The sequence below is a fragment of the Synchytrium microbalum genome (genome assembly GCF_006535985.1).
Source record: "Synchytrium microbalum strain JEL517 chromosome Unknown SmJEL517_scf0054, whole genome shotgun sequence".
Taxonomy (NCBI): Eukaryota; Fungi; Chytridiomycota; class Chytridiomycetes; order Synchytriales; family Synchytriaceae; genus Synchytrium; species Synchytrium microbalum.
The window spans coordinates 128,933-148,770 of NW_022158403.1; the positions used below are offsets into that span (position 1 = coordinate 128,933).

The following is a 19,838-nucleotide window of genomic DNA, read 5'->3' on the forward strand; positions in this document are numbered from 1 at the left end:
GTCATCGCAAGTAAATCCAAAAAAAGAATCTTGAATATAGTTTAAACGCGTTAAAGAATGCGCTTCGTCCGAAAGAAGATGATCGGTTGCTTTAAGAGCTATTTCAACTTCTCCACACATCGATCTCCACCAAATAAGAAGCAACAGAACATCAAGAAATCTCAACCAAACAGTCAATATCAGAAAGCCAACACAAGTTCATTATTAGATATGTCTCCAAGTCTCGCGGAGGAACTCTCATCCACACCCAAAATCGTCCAAAATTGGATTGACGGTGCGCCTGTCTCTGCTGCAGCGTCTACCAGCAGCTTGGAAGAAGTTACCTGTCCAGCAACGGGGAAAATTATTGCTATGGTACCTGTCTCGAGCGTTGACGGTGTGATAAAGATCTGGCATTGATTGTCATCGTTTTTGTTATGTTGAACATTTTGGAGTCGCGAGCTAACCATTCGAACTCAATCTCCTTTCTTTAGATGTGAATCAAGCTGTATCAGCTGCAAAGAAGGCATTCGTGTCATGGAGTGCAAGAACTGTCAAAGGTTTGTTAGTGACTGTGGACGCATCACTCGCTTTGCTGACCAAAAGTAATCCGATTTATACTAGATCGAGTACAGATTCTGATGCGTTATCACCAGCTGGTCATCAAGCACGCTGATGAGCTGGCCGATCTGATTGTATTGGAGCATGGAAAGAACAAGCTTGAAGCTTTACAGGAACTTTCAAAGGCCAACGAGACTGTCGAATACAGTGTGAGTTTGCATATGCTTTTCACTGTTGTCCTTTTCAAGTGCTGGTCGTCCATGTTACAGTTTTAGCTCAACAGCTTCAACAGCATATTGCAATGTGCCATAATACATCGGACCAAATAAAATTTTAACACCTTCTGCGGGCCCTGCTCAATAGATATCTCTTCCTCAGCTTATGCAAGGAAAGATCTTGGAAGTTTCGCGAGGTGTCTTTTGTGAAGATAGAAGGTCTCCGTTGGGCGTCGTCGTGTCAATCGTACCATTCAACTTTCCTGCGATGGTGCCTCATTGGACTATGCCTATTGCAATCGCAACAGGCAACACATTTATCTTGAAGACAAGTGAAAAGGTATGCAGTTGAGCATCAAAGAAAACAGCAGATTGTATTAACCGAAATCTGCACATTTTTTTGCAGGTCCCACTCACCATGTGTAGATGTGCAGAGCTTTTGAAGGAAGCTGGTTTGCCAGATGGTGTTTTCAACGTTGTTCATGGAACAGCTGAAAGTAAGTCGAATCTCCATGGAAGTCTCCATTCCAGTGCCTAACGTATTTTGTTTTTGCTTCGCTAGCCGTCACAGCATTGATTGACCACAAAGATGTGGTTGGAGTCACCTTTGTTGGATCAACTCCCGTCGCTGAAATCGTCGCAAAGCGAGCTCGTGCCTTAAACAAACGTGTACGCCACTTCATCATCCAACATCTTAGAAATCATTGAATGACACAAATATTTTCCACAACAGGTACTCGCTCTCGGTGGCGCAAAGAATCATCTTGTTGCTGCTCCTGATTGCAACATTGAAATGACTTCGTCGGATGTCGTCGCAAGGTAAACTCCGTTACGATTGCGACAACATTCTGGACACGAATTAAGCCTTGGTTTGTTCCCATCAGCTATACAGGATGCACCGGTCAACGATGCATGGCTGCCTCAGTCCTACTAACATTGGGACCAGCACAACCCCTACTAGACAAGATCATTGAAAAGTCGAAAGCCATCCAACCTGGCCAAACAAATGGAAAACTCGGTCCCGTCATTGACAAGATTTCACAAGCAAAGATCCTGAAATATATAAATGAAGCTGAAGCTGGAGGAGCAAAGATCGTGCTGGATGGACGTGGTTGGAGTACATCACAACAGGAAGGAAACTGGGTTGGACCAACAATAGTAATTCACTCCAGCAAGGCTGACCGTCTATTGCATGAAGAGGCGTTTGGTCCAGTCCTCTCGATATATCAATGTGAATCAAAGGAAGAAGCCATTGAAATTGAGAATGGCAATCCATATGGCAACGCCGCATGTATTTATACCGAAAATGGAGGTGTGGCTAGCTGGTTTAATGCTCACTTCTCAGCCGGAATGTTGGGTGTGAACATTGGCGTACCGTGAGTCTTTTTCTGGAGGCATTTGTTGATGGTGTTGGAATTGAGAACTTCATTTTATGTGGTAGTGTTCCTCGAGAACCATTCTCCTTTGGTGGTTGGAATCGCAGTAAGTTTGGAGACATGGACATCACTGGTGATGGTAAGGAAGCCAAGAATTCATGGAGATATAGACCGATGTTGAACTTTATATAACGAACGCTTAGGTGGAATTGAGTTCTTTACAAATCGAAAGAAGGTTTGTTTTTCAAGTTTTGCCAAACATTGCATTACCCATTTGCAAAAAACATTTCATTACCCATTTCAAAACCTAACGCTGTCTTCGATAAACAGGTCACCACTAAATGGGCTCCTCCACCTGAAGCCTCTTGGATGTCATAACTGTGAGCATGTGAGCTTCTTTACTCTTCCATATTATTTCGCATTACCCCACATCCCCCAAAGTAGTAATAGTGAACCAACGTTTCCACAAATACACACAAACACATTGATTCTCAAGTTAAATAATTTTGATTTTAAGTGTGATGTTTTTATATGAAAAAGTTAATAAGATGCTTCTATAAAAAGGTCCAGTGGGGTGATTGGCTATTGAGTGTTTATACAAGTCGACCTTTCTGCTTTATGTCCAACCTCATCATCATCACTTTTATATATAAGAAACATCACAGGATGGGGAACCATATAATAAACCGAGCTTTTTAAACTTTAAACAGCCATAGAAAAGATACAAAGAAACGACAAGTAACAAGGGTGTGGATAAAAGGGTGTTGGTGTTGTTTGTTGAAGAGGTTTGAAGAGGTTTTCGGTAATGTGGTTTTGCGATGACTATTCGATACGATTAAAGGATGTTGCACTTTCCCTTCCTCTCCTTCTTGCCCTTGTCCTAGTTTGCAAAAAATATTGTCAGTTGCGTTTCAAGCATTTCAGTGATTGTCACAGGGATCAATATGTTCAACAACGTTGTAGTATTGATTGTTGTTTTTGTTGTTTGCATTCTTACCTTTTCAGGCATGCTTCGGTTGATTTGTCTGACGAGGTCAAAGAAGACTTCATCGACATTGACCTTTTTCCGGGCACTGGTTTCGAGGAATGTGCAGCCACCCCATTGACCAGCCAATCCATGACCTTGATCTTTGGTCACAACACGATCATCTTCCAAATCACACTTGTTGCCAACCAACACCATAGGGACCTATTTTGCATCATGATATCGTTATTTAAATTGCAATCAAATGTTGTTTTTGTCAATGTCAGCGATGCTATATAGTTTCTTCTGATTTCATAGATTTAAGTAGTGTTGTGTACCTTGTCGGTATCCTTGACACGTAAAATCTGCTCTCGTAGTTCGACCAGATCGTTGAATGTGGCTTGAGAAGTGATGCTGTATACAAGGATGAAGCCTTGACCATTCTTCATGTACAAGTCTCGCATAGCAGTGAATTGTTCTAAATGTCAGGAAAATGGGACACATCATCAGCAAAAGTTGATGACCAAAAAATGTATGATATAGCCATATACCTGTTCCGGCAGTATCCAGGATTTCGAGCATGCACTGTTGTCCATCAACTTCAACTTGTTTACGGTACGAGTCTTCAATAGTTGGGTCATACTTTTCGACAAAGATGGATTGTACGAATTGGACAGTCTAATAGAGCGATCAGATGATTAGGAAAGGTGTGATTGTGCTGATATGAGTAGCAATTGAGTAAATCCAAGTGTCTCGCGAGCCCTGCTGAGCTATTCACAAACACCACCCAATGGTTTCATATCCCAACTGCCAAACTTGATCTCTGATAGATGCAAGCTGAATAAGACCACCGTCTGCATATTTCAATATAAATTCATTGACTGGTATCCTCTACAGACATGCCCATCACCTGTGTCGTCAACAGATCGCGCTCCCCCAATTGCCTTTGAATGGGCGCGATTCTCGACTTTTTATCAAGAGTAAATCTAAGTGTGGATACCTACCAAGGCAGATTTACCGACACCTCCAGAACCTAACACGACCAGCTTGTATTCTCTCATTCTTCGTACTTGTTGTCTAGTGGTTGACGACGTGAAATAATGTGAGATCACACATTCAAAGTGGATGAGAGATGTGTGAGTTAAGCAGAGTAGATTGATTTGTTTTCGATGGAAATCCGTCGCGCATGAGTGTCCATCTTCTCTCCTTGCACTTACCAAAGTGGTTTCAAATGCTCTGCCTTGCCCTGCGTATTCGTTTTTAACTTGACAGAATTCAGTCGGTCAAGAAGGAGTTTGAAGAAGCCCGAGGTCGGAAATTTTTCGAATCCAACAGCGCAAATAATTTTGGCGATATCTTAGAAGCCTGATCACGCTATGTACAACTAAAAAAACGCGACAAATTCAAAACAGCTATAAGATCACATGAAATGCAATTTTCTTGTTTTGGCAATGTACAGTCTACAAATGTAATTTTCTACATAAATACAGCGGATGATGCCAATTCTGCTCTTACTTGTTGGGCTTTGTCAAGGACTTGATCTGGCAAACCTAGGTACATTGAATGTTGATGTCAAGCCAAGCCTAAACGGTCGCATCCAAGTGCTTACCTGCCAATCGAGCCACTTCAATACCATGAGATGTGCTCATAACCCCCGGCATTATCTTGTATATATAGGTATACCGGCCATCCTTCAAGAGTGTGGTAAAAAAAAATGTGAAAATGCTTCTAATCTCAACGAGTGTCTCAAGCGAAACGTAGGCTGCTTTGACAAAACTCCATTCTACTTCCAACAAGCTTTACCTCGTCAACGTGAATCGAAGTATGATGACTAGCGACACCCTCGACCGTCGCTTTACTATTCGAGTTGATAGCACCAACAGAGGATCCGAGCTCATGATAATGTGTGGCAAATACTCCACAACATTGTATCTGATCTCGTAAATAAACCAGAACTGCATGTGCAATAGCAACCCCATCCAATGTGCTGGTTCCTCGACCAACTTCATCCATAATCACATAACTTTTGCTCGTGGCTTTCTTCAGAATCGTAGCAGTCTCTTCCATTTCAACCTGGCAAAACCACGGATCGGTCGATTGTTGAATGTAGACGACTAGTACACCAACAACATCCTACCATAAAGGTTGATTGATTTCTACCAAGATCATCAGCAGCACCCACTCTTGAAAAGATAGCATCGACTATACCCAAACGGGCAGAATCTGCTGCTACAAAGCTTCCGGCTTGAGCCATTATGGACATGAGCGCACTACTTGCAATTGGCTCAGTGATTTGCCAAAACACTTGACAAAAACATTCAATATATTACCATTGTCGAAGAAAGGTGCTCTTTCCGCCCATATTTGGCTAAAGAGAAAAAAAGGTTAAAGCAATACTGAATGATTGCTTGTGAATTGGTGCTGTACGTTACCCCAGTCAGAAGCCACATTCTGGACTCTTTCCCAATGAAGCAGTCATTCTTGACAAACTAAAAATGAGTGAGACAAGAAAACCTCAGTTCGCACCGTCAAATGCTGTTCTGAATTGTACAGACCTGAATTCCACGTTCACGCTGAGCCACCTCAACTACAGGATGTCGACCTCCTTTAAGGCAAAGCGTCAGATAATTTGGCAGCTACTGCAAACATACAACCCTGACTGACCTTGGACATCGTGAACGGCCCTAATTTAAGAAATGGAGTTGTCTCACCAATATATGTTCGTGACCTCCGCGAAATGACAGCTGGACTTACTCATTCACCAGAGTAGGCCTCACATATTGTTTCTCACGCGCTAAGATACCCAATGCAACTGAAACATCAACTTCAGCCATAGCTTTTGAAGCACTTCCAATGGCAAGAGTATAGCCCTTGAGTTCTTCACATGCATCTCTTAATATTGACCGCTCAATTTCGATCCTTCTTGCCTCCAGCTCTCCAATCCTCGAGTACAAATCGGTCCATGCCTATGGTGAAAAAGGATAAGACGTCGACATTCCAGATATTTTTTGTCCTGTACAATGTTCTAGATTCCAAAAAGAGCTTACCGGGTGAGTAAATCTCAGTCTTTTTGCAGTCATCAATCGACGCATGACAATACCACCCATACTCGACACTCGTTTACAATCAACATCACTATTCACATCCACCTCATTCGGTGGCACACTGCGAGTTCGAGACACATCTATTATAGGACCTTCTCTTGGATCAACCTTCAATATCTCTGAATCTATTACAGAGGCTGCAGCTTCCTTGCTGCTATTGCTCTTTACATGTTTGATTGAATACTGAGACAAGAGTTCAATAGCTAAAGCATGTCTTTCGTCTTGCAGTTGTTTCGTCTTTAAATCCAACGATGCGATATCTGGAGAGAAGGAAAGGGACACTATTCCGCCCTCCGAGATACTTGTTTCATCGTGCTTGCCTTCCTCAAATATTCCATCGTATTGTTCTATAAGTGGCTCAAAACTACCCATATTGCTGATGATGTGACTTAATGCGGGAGGAGCGATATTTCGAGTCAGAATATCCTTGACTTGGCCTATTTGTGCTAATGTCCGTATAACATTCGAAAAGTCTTGCGGTGAAGTAGCATCAACGTGCAAACGCTGAATGCCCCGCTCTACATCTTTACAGTTTCGTAATAATGATCGTATCTCATCGCACAAGTGTGTGTCTTTGGCAAAATAATCGACTAGGTCTAGTCGACGATTGATTTCTGCTTCAGAGGTGGATGGACTGCCTATTATAACAAAGTTAGACTATGGTTTGTAAACAGTAATATTTGCGCGATTCACGTCAAACTTACGAAGCCTAGATGTGAGTAACCGTCCACCAGCAGCTGTCACTGTCTCATCTAATACATGCAAAAGACTTCCAACTCGTTTCCGTTCTCGTAAAGTTGAGGTGACTTCTAAAGCCTGCAAGGTAGATCCATCCAAAGCCATACAGTTTTCATCGTCCATTGATAGCGGCGTTTGAAAGACAAGCTCTGCCCCTGCATAATTTCGAATCACGTAACCCAGTAAAGCACCAGCGGCAGAAATTTGAGAATCATGATATTTCCGTAGTATGGCATCAGTAGTCGGGAGTTTGGCACGCTTAGCTAAAGATTTCGTTGGATCAGCCTTGACTAGTAGTGAAGTCAACCGTTTACTTCCTTGTTTGGCATCAAAGAATGAATCTTCTACAAACGATACAGCGAGACCTGTTCTACTAGACAAGTCATTGATATACGATATTGCGTCGGTGGATCTAGAGCTCTCGGCAAACAAGACTTCACGTGGAGTGATGCGACTAGTTACAGACTCGAGTTCAGACAGTTTACACCGACCCAAGAAGAATTCTCCAGTCGATACATCTACCCACGCTAGTCCTACTACATTATCTTGTATCTGACACGACAAGAGAAAATGATTCTCTTTAGATTCCTGCCAGTCTTCTAACGGCGTTCCTGGCGTAACAACTCTTGCCACTTCCCTCAAGAAGTGAGCTTTCGTCGAATGCCGTCCACGCTGCTCGACTATAACAACCGTCTTTCCATGATCTAGCAAAATATCTACTGAACGCCGTAAATTGGAGGTCGGAAACCCCACAATTCGATTGTCCTCAGTACTATTTACAGGTCGACTTCTATGTCCAATCCTCAAATTGAGAATTTGAGCGACTTCTTCTACGTACGGTTGATATCCAGGCGTATCTCCAATCTCAAAGAATGATCCAACTTGAAGCAACACAACACCATTTGGATGTAGAGCTTGAGCTTTTGCCAGTTGTTGTCTAACCAGTTTCGTTTGACTTTGGAGCTTAGAAGCTTCATCAGTGCCGGTTTCTATACTTACGTTCGTGCTAGATATGATGGTATTGGCTTCATCTTGACGTGTTGACACGTCAGCTAAATTCAAAGCTGGCAAATGGTTGATGTTGGTTACCCCAAGCTGGAGAGACAGCTTTGTGGTACGAGCATTTAATTTTGATGATTTTTTAGTAGGCTTTCTGGTCGTTTTCGAGTTGATGATGGATGATGAAACTGGTCTTGATAGTCCAGCAGTCACTTTGAAAGCTAGCTTCACGACTATTCGGCCAGGTGATGCCCTACTTTTACAACTACGAAGAATCATCCAAAATAACACTAAAAGTCGAGCTTGCTATCGCCTCGCCGCAAAATTGTCTTTCCTGATATACTACAATGTTGTTTCAACTCTTTACAATTTACAACGACATTTGCTATTGTCAACGTGTACCGACGCTTAATGGTACTTACGAGTCAACTCCTTCCTTTTTTTATTCCCTGTAAAGTTTATAACAATGATGTCATGATAACCTGATCAACTACTTGCCACGTGTTGCATTGACTTGATGAAATGGATCAATGGTATAACTTAGCGTTCGTTAACGCCCTCACGAGCTTTGGCTTGTCCTTAATAGAATACGTTTGGTTGAATAAACGTGAAACTTCAATACTCCTGACAAAACGTGATTTCTTACCAATGTCAATCTTCCAACCAATTCTTCCAGTGTGGTAACCGCCTCTCCGATACGACACGTCTTGTCCAAAGCTTGCCATATAGAATGACTTTGAGCGTTAGAGCACTGCTGTAATCCTTCTCCAAGTGGTGAGTTCATCAACCTGTGACGACGAAAAGAGTCAGTATGTTGCTTTTTCAGTTTCAAAACCTTCAGTGCAAATGGAACTCACATAGTACTAGAGTAGATAGTTTCCTTCACAAGTCTCACGCCGGGGCCAATAGGTGTGGAAGAAAATAGCCAAGGGAAGAAGCAGAGAATGGATATCACGGTGAAGACAAGTTGCAACGAAAGCGATATGACCGTGGAAATGACTCCGTAGCTCTTCATCAGCAATATTGATTGTCCGCCAACTTGTATGTTTCGGATACAAGAAGAGCCATGCGTGGTGTACGTCCGTTGAGTCCCCGCACGAAGCAGTAATGAAAAGGTAGTTTCAAGACCGGCTTCGACGTAATTGGGATTGATGGCGACTAAATCAGTGGACGTCCTACAACACATGAAAAAAATTGAATGCCTCTTTTCATCATACAAACTATGATTTTCTTCCTGATCACTTACCACCACATTAATGTGTTTAGAGTCCCAGGCACCTATTTTGTTGTTTCGTCAGAATAATGCCGAGACTGAAACACTATTCCGTCTTGGCTTACCGTTTGGAGGAGATTGATGGACGAGTATTTGCCACCCATTATAGCATACATGGCAGTCTGCACCCATGTCATGTTGGCTGTTGAGTCGATACTTAAAACGTCAACATTTCTTTGAGCAACTGATGCCGTGGTGCCTAGATAAAAAACCAATGAGTATTTGTCTAATGATAACGAACTTTTTTTGTCCTCACCGTCAGTCATGTAAGAGACTCGAATAGTGCTAGCAGAATGGTTGCTCATTGTGGTTTCACAGATTAATGTAAATTGGGTTTGATTGATTCCACCTAAAAAAATACGGCGATGGCTTAGGAAATGCGCTATTGGCAAGCAGAGTTTTCAAATATTATCACTCACCGCATAACCCACTTCCAAGAAGGGCACTATGAATAACGACTGCAGTGGCATTGTAATTAACAACGGATGCGAGACCCATAGAAGATGTAATGGCCATATAATCAGCGTATACTGTAGCAGCATCAGCAGAGGGAACACCAGCAGCTTGGAATCCGGCAGCACTGATTGACGGAGAACAAGTACAAGATGTTGAAATATCAGTGGTATATCCACTACCTACAATCGTATCGCCGTCATTGACAGCTCCAATAATTTGTGGTGCCATCACGAAGGTAGTAACGTTTAGTGTGGTGACTTCAGATCGCACGTAGCCCAATGCTGAACCGAAACTACTTTCGGCAAAGCCAGCTTCACTGTCTACAGTAGGGAAAAGTCGATCCACGGGATTATTTTGTTCTTTAAACAGAATGCAATCAATATTTCCTTGATCGACTCGTTGAGACACTCCCCACCTGTTTTGGTGGAGACATTATTTGAGTATGCCAGGTTTTTGGGCTTTTGCCGTCATTTGTGATGTGATGGTGTTGAAGTGTCCTGACAAAGTGTACTTACAAGGATGTAGCACTAATGGGAGTCATTAACTTGAGCATCTCAGCCAACATCCATAGTAAGGAGATTCTAGCCAAAAGACCTCGACATGAAGAATTGAGCGACAGTTGGTTTGCAAACCCCCATTTTCTGAATGGTGGAGCTTGAGCAAATCCGCAAATTACATATGAAAATCCGCGTTTTGAAACCAGCAAGTAACCTGTTTGGATATAATGTAAGACCAAGTGACTCCGATTGATTACACCAACAAGTCAATAGCAGTACCAAAGTAAGCGGAAGCACCATCATTCAAGGCCATAAGAGTAAGCACGTTTGCGATAAGCAATACAACTTCACAGACAACACTAGCTACGGTTCCAATAGTGGATACATCCAACGGCACTTGCAATCCATTCTGCAGACTTGACACCAACCAAAGCAAGAAACAATTAGCGGCCAAAGCAGCCAGACTCCACTTCATTTCCTGAATCTTCATCAGCAGCGTCTCTGATAATTCACGAGCATTCGGGTATTGGGCGTTAAACGATCCAGCAGAAGAACTTGTTGACGGTGCACGTTGTTGCAAGTTGATTTGTTTGAATTTGGCGAGTTCTTCTGCTTGATCCATATCGTCCTCCTCCCTGTCGTTCATATTGCTGGTAGCCATAATCTTTGGGTTTGGAGTATGTGTATTGCTCATTGCAGCAAGTTTTCCTCTCGAGCCGTTTTGTTGTTGCCGTTTCTCTGCAGGATATCTGTCATCGTCCTTCTCGTCATCATCGACGGGACCGTTGGCCCATAGTGTTCGACTTGCCATGACTGAAATCTTATTTCCTAGGCCCGTGAGACTGGATCTCCGATGAGAGGGGCCGTTTGAAGCTTGTAGTGAACCGTCTCGGGACATGCTATTGTTATTTGTATTGGCAGCTTGTAGCAATGGATTCCGTTGACTAGTCCAATTAGATGATGGGTTGTGATTGACTTTGAGTATCGAGTTGTCCTTATGTTAAATGGTAGTGTGTTAAAAACAGTGGTTGAGCTGTGTATGGAAACACGCCAGACATCGTTTTCAACGTGCTGCCTAGAATGTCAATCCAAAGACACGGGGGAGGAACTTACGGGACGAGTCTTGATAACATCAGTGGAATCTGTCATAAAGTTGACCTTGCTTCCCAAACTGGCGGATGATCCAGTGACATTGATGCCCGGGGGAGGTTGAACTGGGCCAGTGGAGCGTCTTGCAAAGAGACCCATTCTTCCGCCAGCATGTGGTGTATCGGGTGCTACTGACTCCAGCGTTCCGGTGACATCGCCACCATGATCGCGATTGACGTCCGCGTCCGACACAGCAATGGCGACTTCTTGATTCGACATGATGGTGGAAAATTCAGCAGTGTAGAAAACACGAGACGATGACCAGATGTGGCGTGCCTGTATAAAGTACTTTCTCCTGACGTCGACAGCAAACACGGATTCAAAACAAGACAGATATATCGAGGACTCGTTTAAAATTGTGTAGAATATACTCAACTGGTGACTTGGATGTTTCCGGAAAGGTCGATAGACCAATCACGCACGAAAGTACAGGAAAGGAGTGGGGTTCCAAAAAAAAATCTCCGAAGTGGTCTCCCACACAGCAAAGCAATTATGAAAAGACCACCCAGACACCATTGTGTTCATAGGAAATTTTCAAAATCAGAAAAAGCCCATGTTGACTTTTGTTGATTTTTGGGAACCACGTCAAAGGTTTTTGGTGACGAGCAAAACGTGTATTTTGGGAATTTACAATATAGGATTTTACTTCTTGGTTGGTTGTGCTGCCTAAAAAATATAACAATTGAGTTAGAGGTTTTGGTCAATCGCATGAGCTTGTTATTGTCCCATCAATTTGCTGAAAATGTGCCAACCAAGCCAGTGTTTCCACAAGCATAAAGACAAAATCTGCATGCAAATTACATGACTGTTTACAAGTCCTCCATCGATACAACATCCTCGTTACGTCGCACTGACAAACAACCTAGAACAAGTGGGAATAAGCTCACCTTGGCCTTCTTGATACCACGGAACTTCTTGGCTCTGTTCTTTCGTTCCTTTACTTGTTTTCTTGAAGATTTGGTGTTTTCTGGAGGTTCGTGCTAGAGATTGATTCGTTTTAGTCCATCAGCACCTTGGTTTTATCAGTAGAGGCAAACTCTCGAGTACATACACGTTTGAGTCTGTATTTGGGTTCAATCTTCTTTGCGGCATCCATTGAGTCGTAAATCAAGGCAAATCCGGTAGTCTTTCCACCACCGAATGCAGTTCGTAGACCAAAGACGAAAATGTTCTGCAAAGAGTCAAGGATGTCAGCAGATAGTCTTGTGTGCAGGAACCACTGGATTTCAGTGATTGTATGAATGATCATACGTCTTTTTCGGCCTTGTACATGCCAGCCAACTTGTCTCGCAAGTCAGTCCTAGATATGTTTGGTCGACCTGGATGGAGGATATCTACGACCATTTGCTTTCGTTGAAGCAGACGATTTGTGAGGAACTTTCGAGTTCGGACAGTGACAGCGTCGGCCTAGGTTGAATAAGGATTTGTTAGTGACATGTGTCATAAGGAGGTTGTGCGAAATGATCAAAATGTGATGTCGATGATGCGAGTCGTTTGACTAGGACGGGAGATATGAAGATCTTTCTAGCAGGATGAAATATAGGCAGATCCGCGCTTTCTTCCTCCCTCATATGTGCCTTCCTTGGTACTGACTGCTAACTTTGACACAATCCAACAATTCTCCAAGAGCTTTGGTTTACATGAAGTAGGCCATAATCCAATCATATCCCCGTCATTGTCCACAATTAAAAAATGCATCCACATCGCCTCGTTTCGGTCTTAACTCACCATGTTGATGGATTGATGCAATTAAATTGGATGTCTCAAGGATGTCTTCACCTTACGTATGGCTTACGTAACCTTTACAAAGCCTTGACAAAGAGCTCTTTGCACGTACCTGCTCTTACAGGACGCAGACTGCTCCTTCAGTAGTAGATCCCAGATATGTTTATACTATCTCGCATCGCAGACAATGTCCGTGTACCTGCTGCGGCCTTTAGAAAGCCAAAAAGTGATGCTGTTATAGACGAGCTCAACAAAAAGTATGCGAACAAGGTAAGCTGAGCTATGAGCTATATAAAGTGCCAATCATATCTATCAGCCAATGCTTTATCTCTTGCAATTTGTTTGGTGACTCCCTCTTTGCTATAGATCTTACACAATATAGGCTTATGTATTCGTGTCTTTGACTTGCTCGAACTATCTGATGGCACTGTACATGTCATGAAGGAAGGCTCCTATCAATGCAGAGGTTCACTGAAATTGCATTCAAGTCTTCTGCTTGTCCAGTGGTTTTGCTGCGTAGTCTCGCAAAAGAACTAACACACGCACTTCCATATCTTAGTGAGGTTTCGTGTTGTGGTATTCAGGCCTTGGCGAGGTGAAGTCTTGACTGGAAAGATCGTATCTGCTCATCCAAAAACCGGAGTAAAAGGTTGGTGCATAGAAAGGAGCTTGCTCTTGATTTTCGAGCTCAGCACTAACAACTATTCAACAACACAGTGTCAATGTCATTCTTTGACGATATTTCAATTCCACCAGTCTATCTCAAAGCAGACTCTCACTTGTAAGTCAAAGCCAACGGCTCTCCACAATCCAATCCCCATTAAAATACCAAATCTTTATAGTGACAGACAAGAAGGCTGTTGGGTCTGGCGATTCAACGATGAAGACTTGCCAATGAGCACCGATTCTCCTGTCCGATTCTGTATCGAACAACTCATCTTTTACGATGTCGGGCCTGTTCGAGAAGTCAAGGCCAAACAAAAAGTTATCGCTGCTGCTGCCGCTACTGGTGCTACTTCCGCCACTCCTAATTCTGCTGCCGCTACACTACCTGATGGTAAATCTACTGCCGAACAAGCACCGTTAGTTATTTGGGCAGCAGCAGACGGGGATGGACTCGGAGTCCTGGATTGGTGGGCAGATATCGATGAAGATATGGAAGGAGAGGAAGGTGAGCAGAAATAGGCTCATAAAGCATATGCTATATCTATGACACGAGCTTGTAAAAACACCATCAGCACAATTTGCATTAGATGTTTAAAATTTGTATTGTAAGCAGGAGAGAAGATATATATTATTGTCAGCCAGCATGCAGCAGACAAGCCAAGAAATGTGTATATTTGATGTTTTTATTCATGACGACGCGATCTCCTGAGTGGAGTACTAGTCCCATTCACATGACCGTTACCATTCGCATGCTTATTCGAATGACCATTCGATTTGACATTGACATCATCATTTATAGCATTCTTTTGGTTCTTTTTAGACATTCGTTCCAACTCTATAGCTCTTTGCTGTCTATGCCAGACCATGTTGGACTTGTATTCCTCGACGGGATATCTGTACGAGCCACCGAGACGATCCCACAGGGTAAAGTACTGGCCGAAGTTAAAATTGAACTCTAAGTGATGAATGGTATGATGTGCTGCACCATTGAGTATTCCTCCGCCGTATAAGTGTGCGCTATGTGTATTGATGATGTGAGTCGGCGAATGTTTGTAGTTCAAACAGACAAGGAATGGACGTCAGGTTGACTACTGTCCAAGAAGCAGCATCCACGATAACTACGATCCAATGTTGTACATACCCATCATGAATCGAGATAGTCCAAAAGTTCACAAAGACAAAGAGACCCAGATACAGCATGCTGTGCAGCGGGAATAAAAAGATGAATATATGGTATGGGAGAGACTGGACATATCCGTCCAGTGGGTGGAAGGCATGCGAGGCGAATGGAGTAGGGACCTTCCACATGTGGTGTGGTTTGTGTAGCCACCAGTATACCGAAGGATGATGTTCCGCCCTATGAATCATGTATATAAGCATATCCGTGAATGCCATAAAGAAGAAGGCCGAGAATGCCAAGTAACCCCATCCATAGTCGTCAATCCTGTCATATAATTTCGAGTATCCACGCAACTCTGCAAACCACCATGGGGCAGTGAGGATAGATATGATTGGCAGATTCTGTAGCGTCATTATTATTTCCTTTGAGATTTGGTTTGGGAGATATTTGGGATGCTTCTTTAGATTGTGGTCGAATATCCAGAGATACGACATTCCGGCGAATGGAAAGTAGAGGAAGACACCACCAAGCATTCCTACGAGCCATAATGTAAACACCTGTCTGGCTGGAGCATCGCGAGAAGCAACAAAGGGCGCTATTGGTTGAGGTAAAGCAGCATAGAATGTGTCAAGTATCCAATCGTCCAGAGCATTGACTACAAACTCCATGATTACTGCTGCTATTGGGTATCAGACCTGTAACCTATCTATATGAATCTATAAGGGGTATATATGCTATGAGATGCGGGCCAGATTCTTCTGAGCCGTCTTGAGTCAGCGGTGGCCTGATTTTTGAAATTTTTCCAAGTTTGAAGACGGAGAGAGAAGAGAGAAGTTCCATGGAGGGAGTAATTAAGTAACGAATGATTGTATCCCGATATAGGAAGCATCGATGAGCGTGAAGAACGCGACATAGATTTGAACTGGCGTTTTTTGAAAAAATTGAAGCAGTCAGATCGCAACGTGTAATTTGTAGTTTTCTATAAGGACATACTATTTACAGCCTTCTTGATCCCTTCCGACACGAGTTGATGGTGTGGTCGTAATTCATCACTTTTTTTTTTCAAGATTTTTGCTACAAAAAGTAATCGGTCACTCCTTGGTACAGGACGGGATAGTAGCTTAGAAGAGCTAGCTTCGATCAATAATCTAATAATGCAGGCCCCTACTCATCGCTGCAGATTTGTGGAATATGTTCCAGCTGCTATTCGACAGCTCGTCTTTTCACCTGAAACCTACCTCAAATCAACTTATCTGGCTTGCGCCAGAGCTGACGGCGATATAGAACTATGGAGGCTACGTGAAGGAGGCGCTCGCTGGCATCTTGAAAGGGTGAGTGCTGTTAACATGTCACCATCCAAGTTGAAGAAAAAAAAAACATTTGATCTTTAACTTCTTCTTATATTATTATCAGACGATACCAGGAGGAAATGATGCTTCTGCTGAAGCTATGGCATGGTCGCATCAAATACAACCTGACCCTGCCGAGCTAGAAGATCTGGATGCAGCTGAGATCGAGGCGCACAAAAAGGCACTACTGGACGCTCCTCCTCGCTTCTTTAGTGCTGGTGAAGATGCTGTGATTACTGAATGGGATACTACTACCCTACAACCTGTGGTATGTTCCTGCCAAACCTGAATTGCACGAGTAACAAGAAATGCAAACACAAGTCAAGCTCAAAATGTCCTTTCCAAGTCGCTAAAACTCTTCTTGTTTTTAGAATACTGTCGACTCGAATGGTGGTGCTGTATTATGTATGAAGGTTTCACCAACACAAACTCAACTAGCTGTCGGATGTGCTGACGGCAGTATACGATTATTTTCAATATCAGAGCCAGGCACCCTCGAATATTATAAAACCCTAGACAAGACAGACAACACCCGAACGCTCTCACTAGCTTACGACTCTACGGGAAATGTACTCGCTGCAGGTGGTGCTGATTCCTGTATACGACGATACGATGTCAACACTGGTCGATGTACATTAAGAATGACTATGGACGTCACAGCAGATGAACAGACAATGGTATGGGAAGTTCTGATCCTGAAAAACGGAACCATAGTATCGGCAGACTCGAACGGATGCGTGCAATTCCGAGAAGGAATGCACGGCACTCTCTCACAGAGCTTCAAATCCCATGCCGGAGATGTTCTCTGTCTGGCCACTAATGCCAAAGGCACCGCCGTCTTCTCTGGTAGTGTAGATAGGAAAATAGTCAGATACGTACCAATCGGAAATGAATGGACCGTCTCTGGAGAAAAACGTTACCATAGTCACGATGTCCATACTATCGCTCTAAGGACTGCCAAACCATTCGACATCCTCGTCAGTGGTGGCCTCGATACGTCCCTAATTGTACTATCAAATCTCGCAGCATTCCCCATTGTCAACATACAGAGGATGCCACATTTCCCTCCACGACCTATAATTTATTTATGTAAAGCCAATCGATGGGTTGCTGCCATGATGAAGGATGTAGTAAGGGTATGGAGCCTGGGCTCTGCTACACAGTCTATGCCTGCGTTTGAGACGACAAAACTTCCGTTGGAAGAAACCAGCAAGTTGCTACTTGATGTCAAACTTCGGGTACGTATTTCACTGTTTCCGTGATTGCCTTTGAAACTACACGCGTTCGCGTTCTGTTTTCTGATGTATCTCGTCCTTCTCAATGGAAAAGGTATCGTCAAATCTAGTATCTACCGCAATAGCCCCGAATGGCAAGTGGATTGCTGTTTCGGACAAAACCACAACCAAGCTTCTCTCCATTCGTCAAGATGTAATTATTTACCTTTGTCTTTCAAGACTTCCTCAGTACGTATGCTGACCCAGGTTTCTTATAGACATCCGGCAAATTCTCTCTTCGAAAAGCCTCCACATCAGCTCCGCTTCCTGCAAGCTATAGTATAGCATTCACTCCAGACTCAAGTCGTTTGATCATGTCTGGATATGATATGCGCTTAAGGATGTATGAATACGTAGCTGAGAGCCATGGGTGGGAATCTACAGAGACATTCGAACCACAGCCCAGTGCAGATTTGGCACCTTTTATTGTAGTATCAAACGATGGTCAATGGTGTGCTGTCGGGGAATTGAGTGGGTTTGTTCATATTTATCAATTGGATTCACTCAAGGTGTGTTAAAATCGTTCAGACTATAAGTATGTCGTCCCAACAAGGCTGACCTTCTTGCTTTTACCTTTTCTTCAGCTCGTGTGGACACTTCCGAAGCTTTCTTCTTCTCCAACAGCTCTCGCCTTCCATCCAACATCACCAACTCTAGTAGTCACAACATCAACGAACGACATTCGAATGTATAACGTCGAAAGGCAACGAGTATCCGACTGGACTCGAGAGTACAGTCAGCGTCTCCCATCAAAGTTCAAGAATCATCCTGGTGTAGTCTCTGGAATTGCTTTCGGCATCCGAACAAAGGATCGTCTCACTGAACCACTGGTGTTCTGGGGTGCTCGTTTTGTGTGTGTGGTGGATGTTGATCAGGTACGTGCAATCGTTTGAATTTTAATTTGAATTTTACCTGTGCTTGCCTGTTTTGGTTCTTATCATTGATTTAAGAACCACACAAGTTTCAAAATGGTTATTTTTTCCTCTCACAATTGAAACGCCATCTAAATCTCACACCATGCATTCTTCTTTCTTGACATAGCCTATACCAGATGAAAAGACAAAACAGGCCCGAATCATGCAATCAACACCGGCCACGAATGGTCACTCTGGTAAAAGGAAGATGACAAATGGAATTCATAAATCGTCTTCAGCTTCTTTCAAACATGCCAAAGACAAGAATGGAGCAATGGAAGATGTTGAAGACAATATCGAGGAAGAAGAGAAAGAAGAAGATGCGAATAATCATTCCCCACATAATCACACTTCTAATGGAAACCCCTCATCATCATCGAGTCATCATGGTCGAAATGGATACATACCGATACCATCTCCACCTACATCACCATCCAAACCAGCTCATCAGCATGTTGAACCGCCTGTAAACGATAATTTTAGAATGAATCTTGGCTTTGCTCCAATCATGTATTTGGACTTTTTGGAAACTGCTGTAACATCGACCTCGTCTGTCACGGTTGATGGGCAAGGTGATGTTGTCATGAACGGTAGTCAGCAACAGGAGCAGGGAGGTGTAAAGGAAATGGTGTTGGTTGAACGACCAGAGATTGAGGTCATGTCGAAATTACCTGGTGCTCAACGTCGTATTCGATATGGAATGTAGTTGGATATTGCAATGTACTTTCATTAGTCGCAAAGACACACTCTTCATTTATGTATAAAACGAAAGGATCTCTGCTACACATCAATATAAACAGTCTAGATTCAGATTTTGTATTCATTGGCCACTATGTATTCGTTTCCAATTACTAAATGGGGTGTCCCATCCAATTTTTGTGGTCAAGATGATCAGCATCGCTTTTCAAGGTAGATTTGCGCGAGCCTCAAGGTAGAGAGAAATATGCTCAGTGCCAATAGTCATATAAAGTAGAGGAAAGCTCTACATTGTTCAAATTGGGAAGTTTTTCAAAACCACACACTCATCTTCGACTGTCAGTTATACGCCTGATTTTTTGACTGAGTATGAGAATTGCCGCAATAGTGTTCTTACGACGAGAGTCCACGTTACACATAAAAGATACTAGTAGCTCAGTACTCTTCGTCCTCGAGACTTGACTTTACGCCAGTTTTTCATAGTATAATTGGGTTTGCCTGCCGTCTTGTTACCTCCGTCAGTCAGACTTGCAAAACTTACTTAAGAAATCGCCTTTTACGGAAAGGACGACTTTTGGAGAAGAAAGAGATTTCGAATTCATTCAAATTCACTAGTAAGAAGCATGGACCATTTCCACAGCTTTGCGGTGGTTGGTAGTAGACAAAAACCGTGCACCTGACCAACGCTATTGGACCATTGGAAGTAATAACAGTTCAATCTGTTGAACCGAGGACATTGAGGGTTGATAAAGGTAAATCTTGCTTGTTTCACACGTTACAAGC

General features: G+C 43.0%; 6 protein-coding genes across 6 annotated transcripts; 2 read left to right on the plus strand and 4 right to left on the minus strand.

Moving 5' to 3' along the window:
• Positions 1–210: 210 nt before the first annotated feature.
• SmJEL517_g05672 (uncharacterized protein) lies at positions 211–2,509 on the plus strand (the record flags this gene model as incomplete). The annotated part of the gene is made up of 11 exons (XM_031171598.1): positions 211–376; positions 474–539; positions 604–749; positions 904–1,095; positions 1,162–1,252; positions 1,318–1,424; positions 1,489–1,574; positions 1,640–2,131; positions 2,197–2,270; positions 2,335–2,366; positions 2,462–2,509. The coding sequence occupies 11 exons, from the start codon at positions 211–213 to the stop codon at positions 2,507–2,509; spliced, it is 1,500 nt and encodes a 499-aa protein (XP_031022427.1).
• A 457-nt stretch (positions 2,510–2,966) lies between these two features.
• SmJEL517_g05673 (uncharacterized protein) lies at positions 2,967–4,156 on the minus strand (the record flags this gene model as incomplete). Its single annotated transcript, XM_031171599.1, has 5 exons — positions 2,967–3,011; positions 3,129–3,320; positions 3,434–3,573; positions 3,647–3,773; positions 4,100–4,156. The coding sequence occupies 5 exons, from the start codon at positions 4,154–4,156 to the stop codon at positions 2,967–2,969; spliced, it is 561 nt and encodes a 186-aa protein (XP_031022426.1).
• Positions 4,157–4,571: 415 nt separating this feature from the next.
• Positions 4,572–11,530, minus strand: SmJEL517_g05674 (uncharacterized protein; the record flags this gene model as incomplete). Its single annotated transcript, XM_031171600.1, has 21 exons — positions 4,572–4,645; positions 4,705–4,786; positions 4,899–5,168; positions 5,233–5,365; positions 5,426–5,463; positions 5,528–5,584; positions 5,651–5,700; positions 5,760–5,779; positions 5,850–6,061; positions 6,143–6,837; positions 6,904–7,874; positions 7,937–7,968; positions 8,583–8,724; positions 8,794–9,111; positions 9,183–9,214; positions 9,275–9,408; positions 9,466–9,558; positions 9,629–10,080; positions 10,181–10,376; positions 10,442–11,156; positions 11,276–11,530. 21 exons carry the CDS (start codon positions 11,528–11,530, stop codon positions 4,572–4,574), a joined length of 4,971 nt encoding a protein of 1,656 aa, XP_031022433.1.
• Positions 11,531–11,953: 423 nt separating this feature from the next.
• Positions 11,954–12,882, minus strand: SmJEL517_g05675 (uncharacterized protein; the record flags this gene model as incomplete). Its single annotated transcript, XM_031171601.1, has 5 exons — positions 11,954–11,977; positions 12,199–12,291; positions 12,363–12,482; positions 12,563–12,718; positions 12,811–12,882. The coding sequence occupies 5 exons, from the start codon at positions 12,880–12,882 to the stop codon at positions 11,954–11,956; spliced, it is 465 nt and encodes a 154-aa protein (XP_031022432.1).
• A 1,503-nt stretch (positions 12,883–14,385) lies between these two features.
• On the minus strand, positions 14,386–15,490 carry SmJEL517_g05676 (uncharacterized protein; the record flags this gene model as incomplete). Its single annotated transcript, XM_031171602.1, has 2 exons — positions 14,386–14,719; positions 14,844–15,490. The coding sequence occupies 2 exons, from the start codon at positions 15,488–15,490 to the stop codon at positions 14,386–14,388; spliced, it is 981 nt and encodes a 326-aa protein (XP_031022431.1).
• A 486-nt stretch (positions 15,491–15,976) lies between these two features.
• Positions 15,977–19,065, plus strand: SmJEL517_g05677 (uncharacterized protein; the record flags this gene model as incomplete). Its single annotated transcript, XM_031171603.1, has 7 exons — positions 15,977–16,153; positions 16,236–16,439; positions 16,543–17,409; positions 17,501–17,599; positions 17,664–17,954; positions 18,030–18,320; positions 18,487–19,065. The coding sequence occupies 7 exons, from the start codon at positions 15,977–15,979 to the stop codon at positions 19,063–19,065; spliced, it is 2,508 nt and encodes an 835-aa protein (XP_031022430.1).
• Between the last annotated feature and the right edge of the window lie 773 nt (positions 19,066–19,838).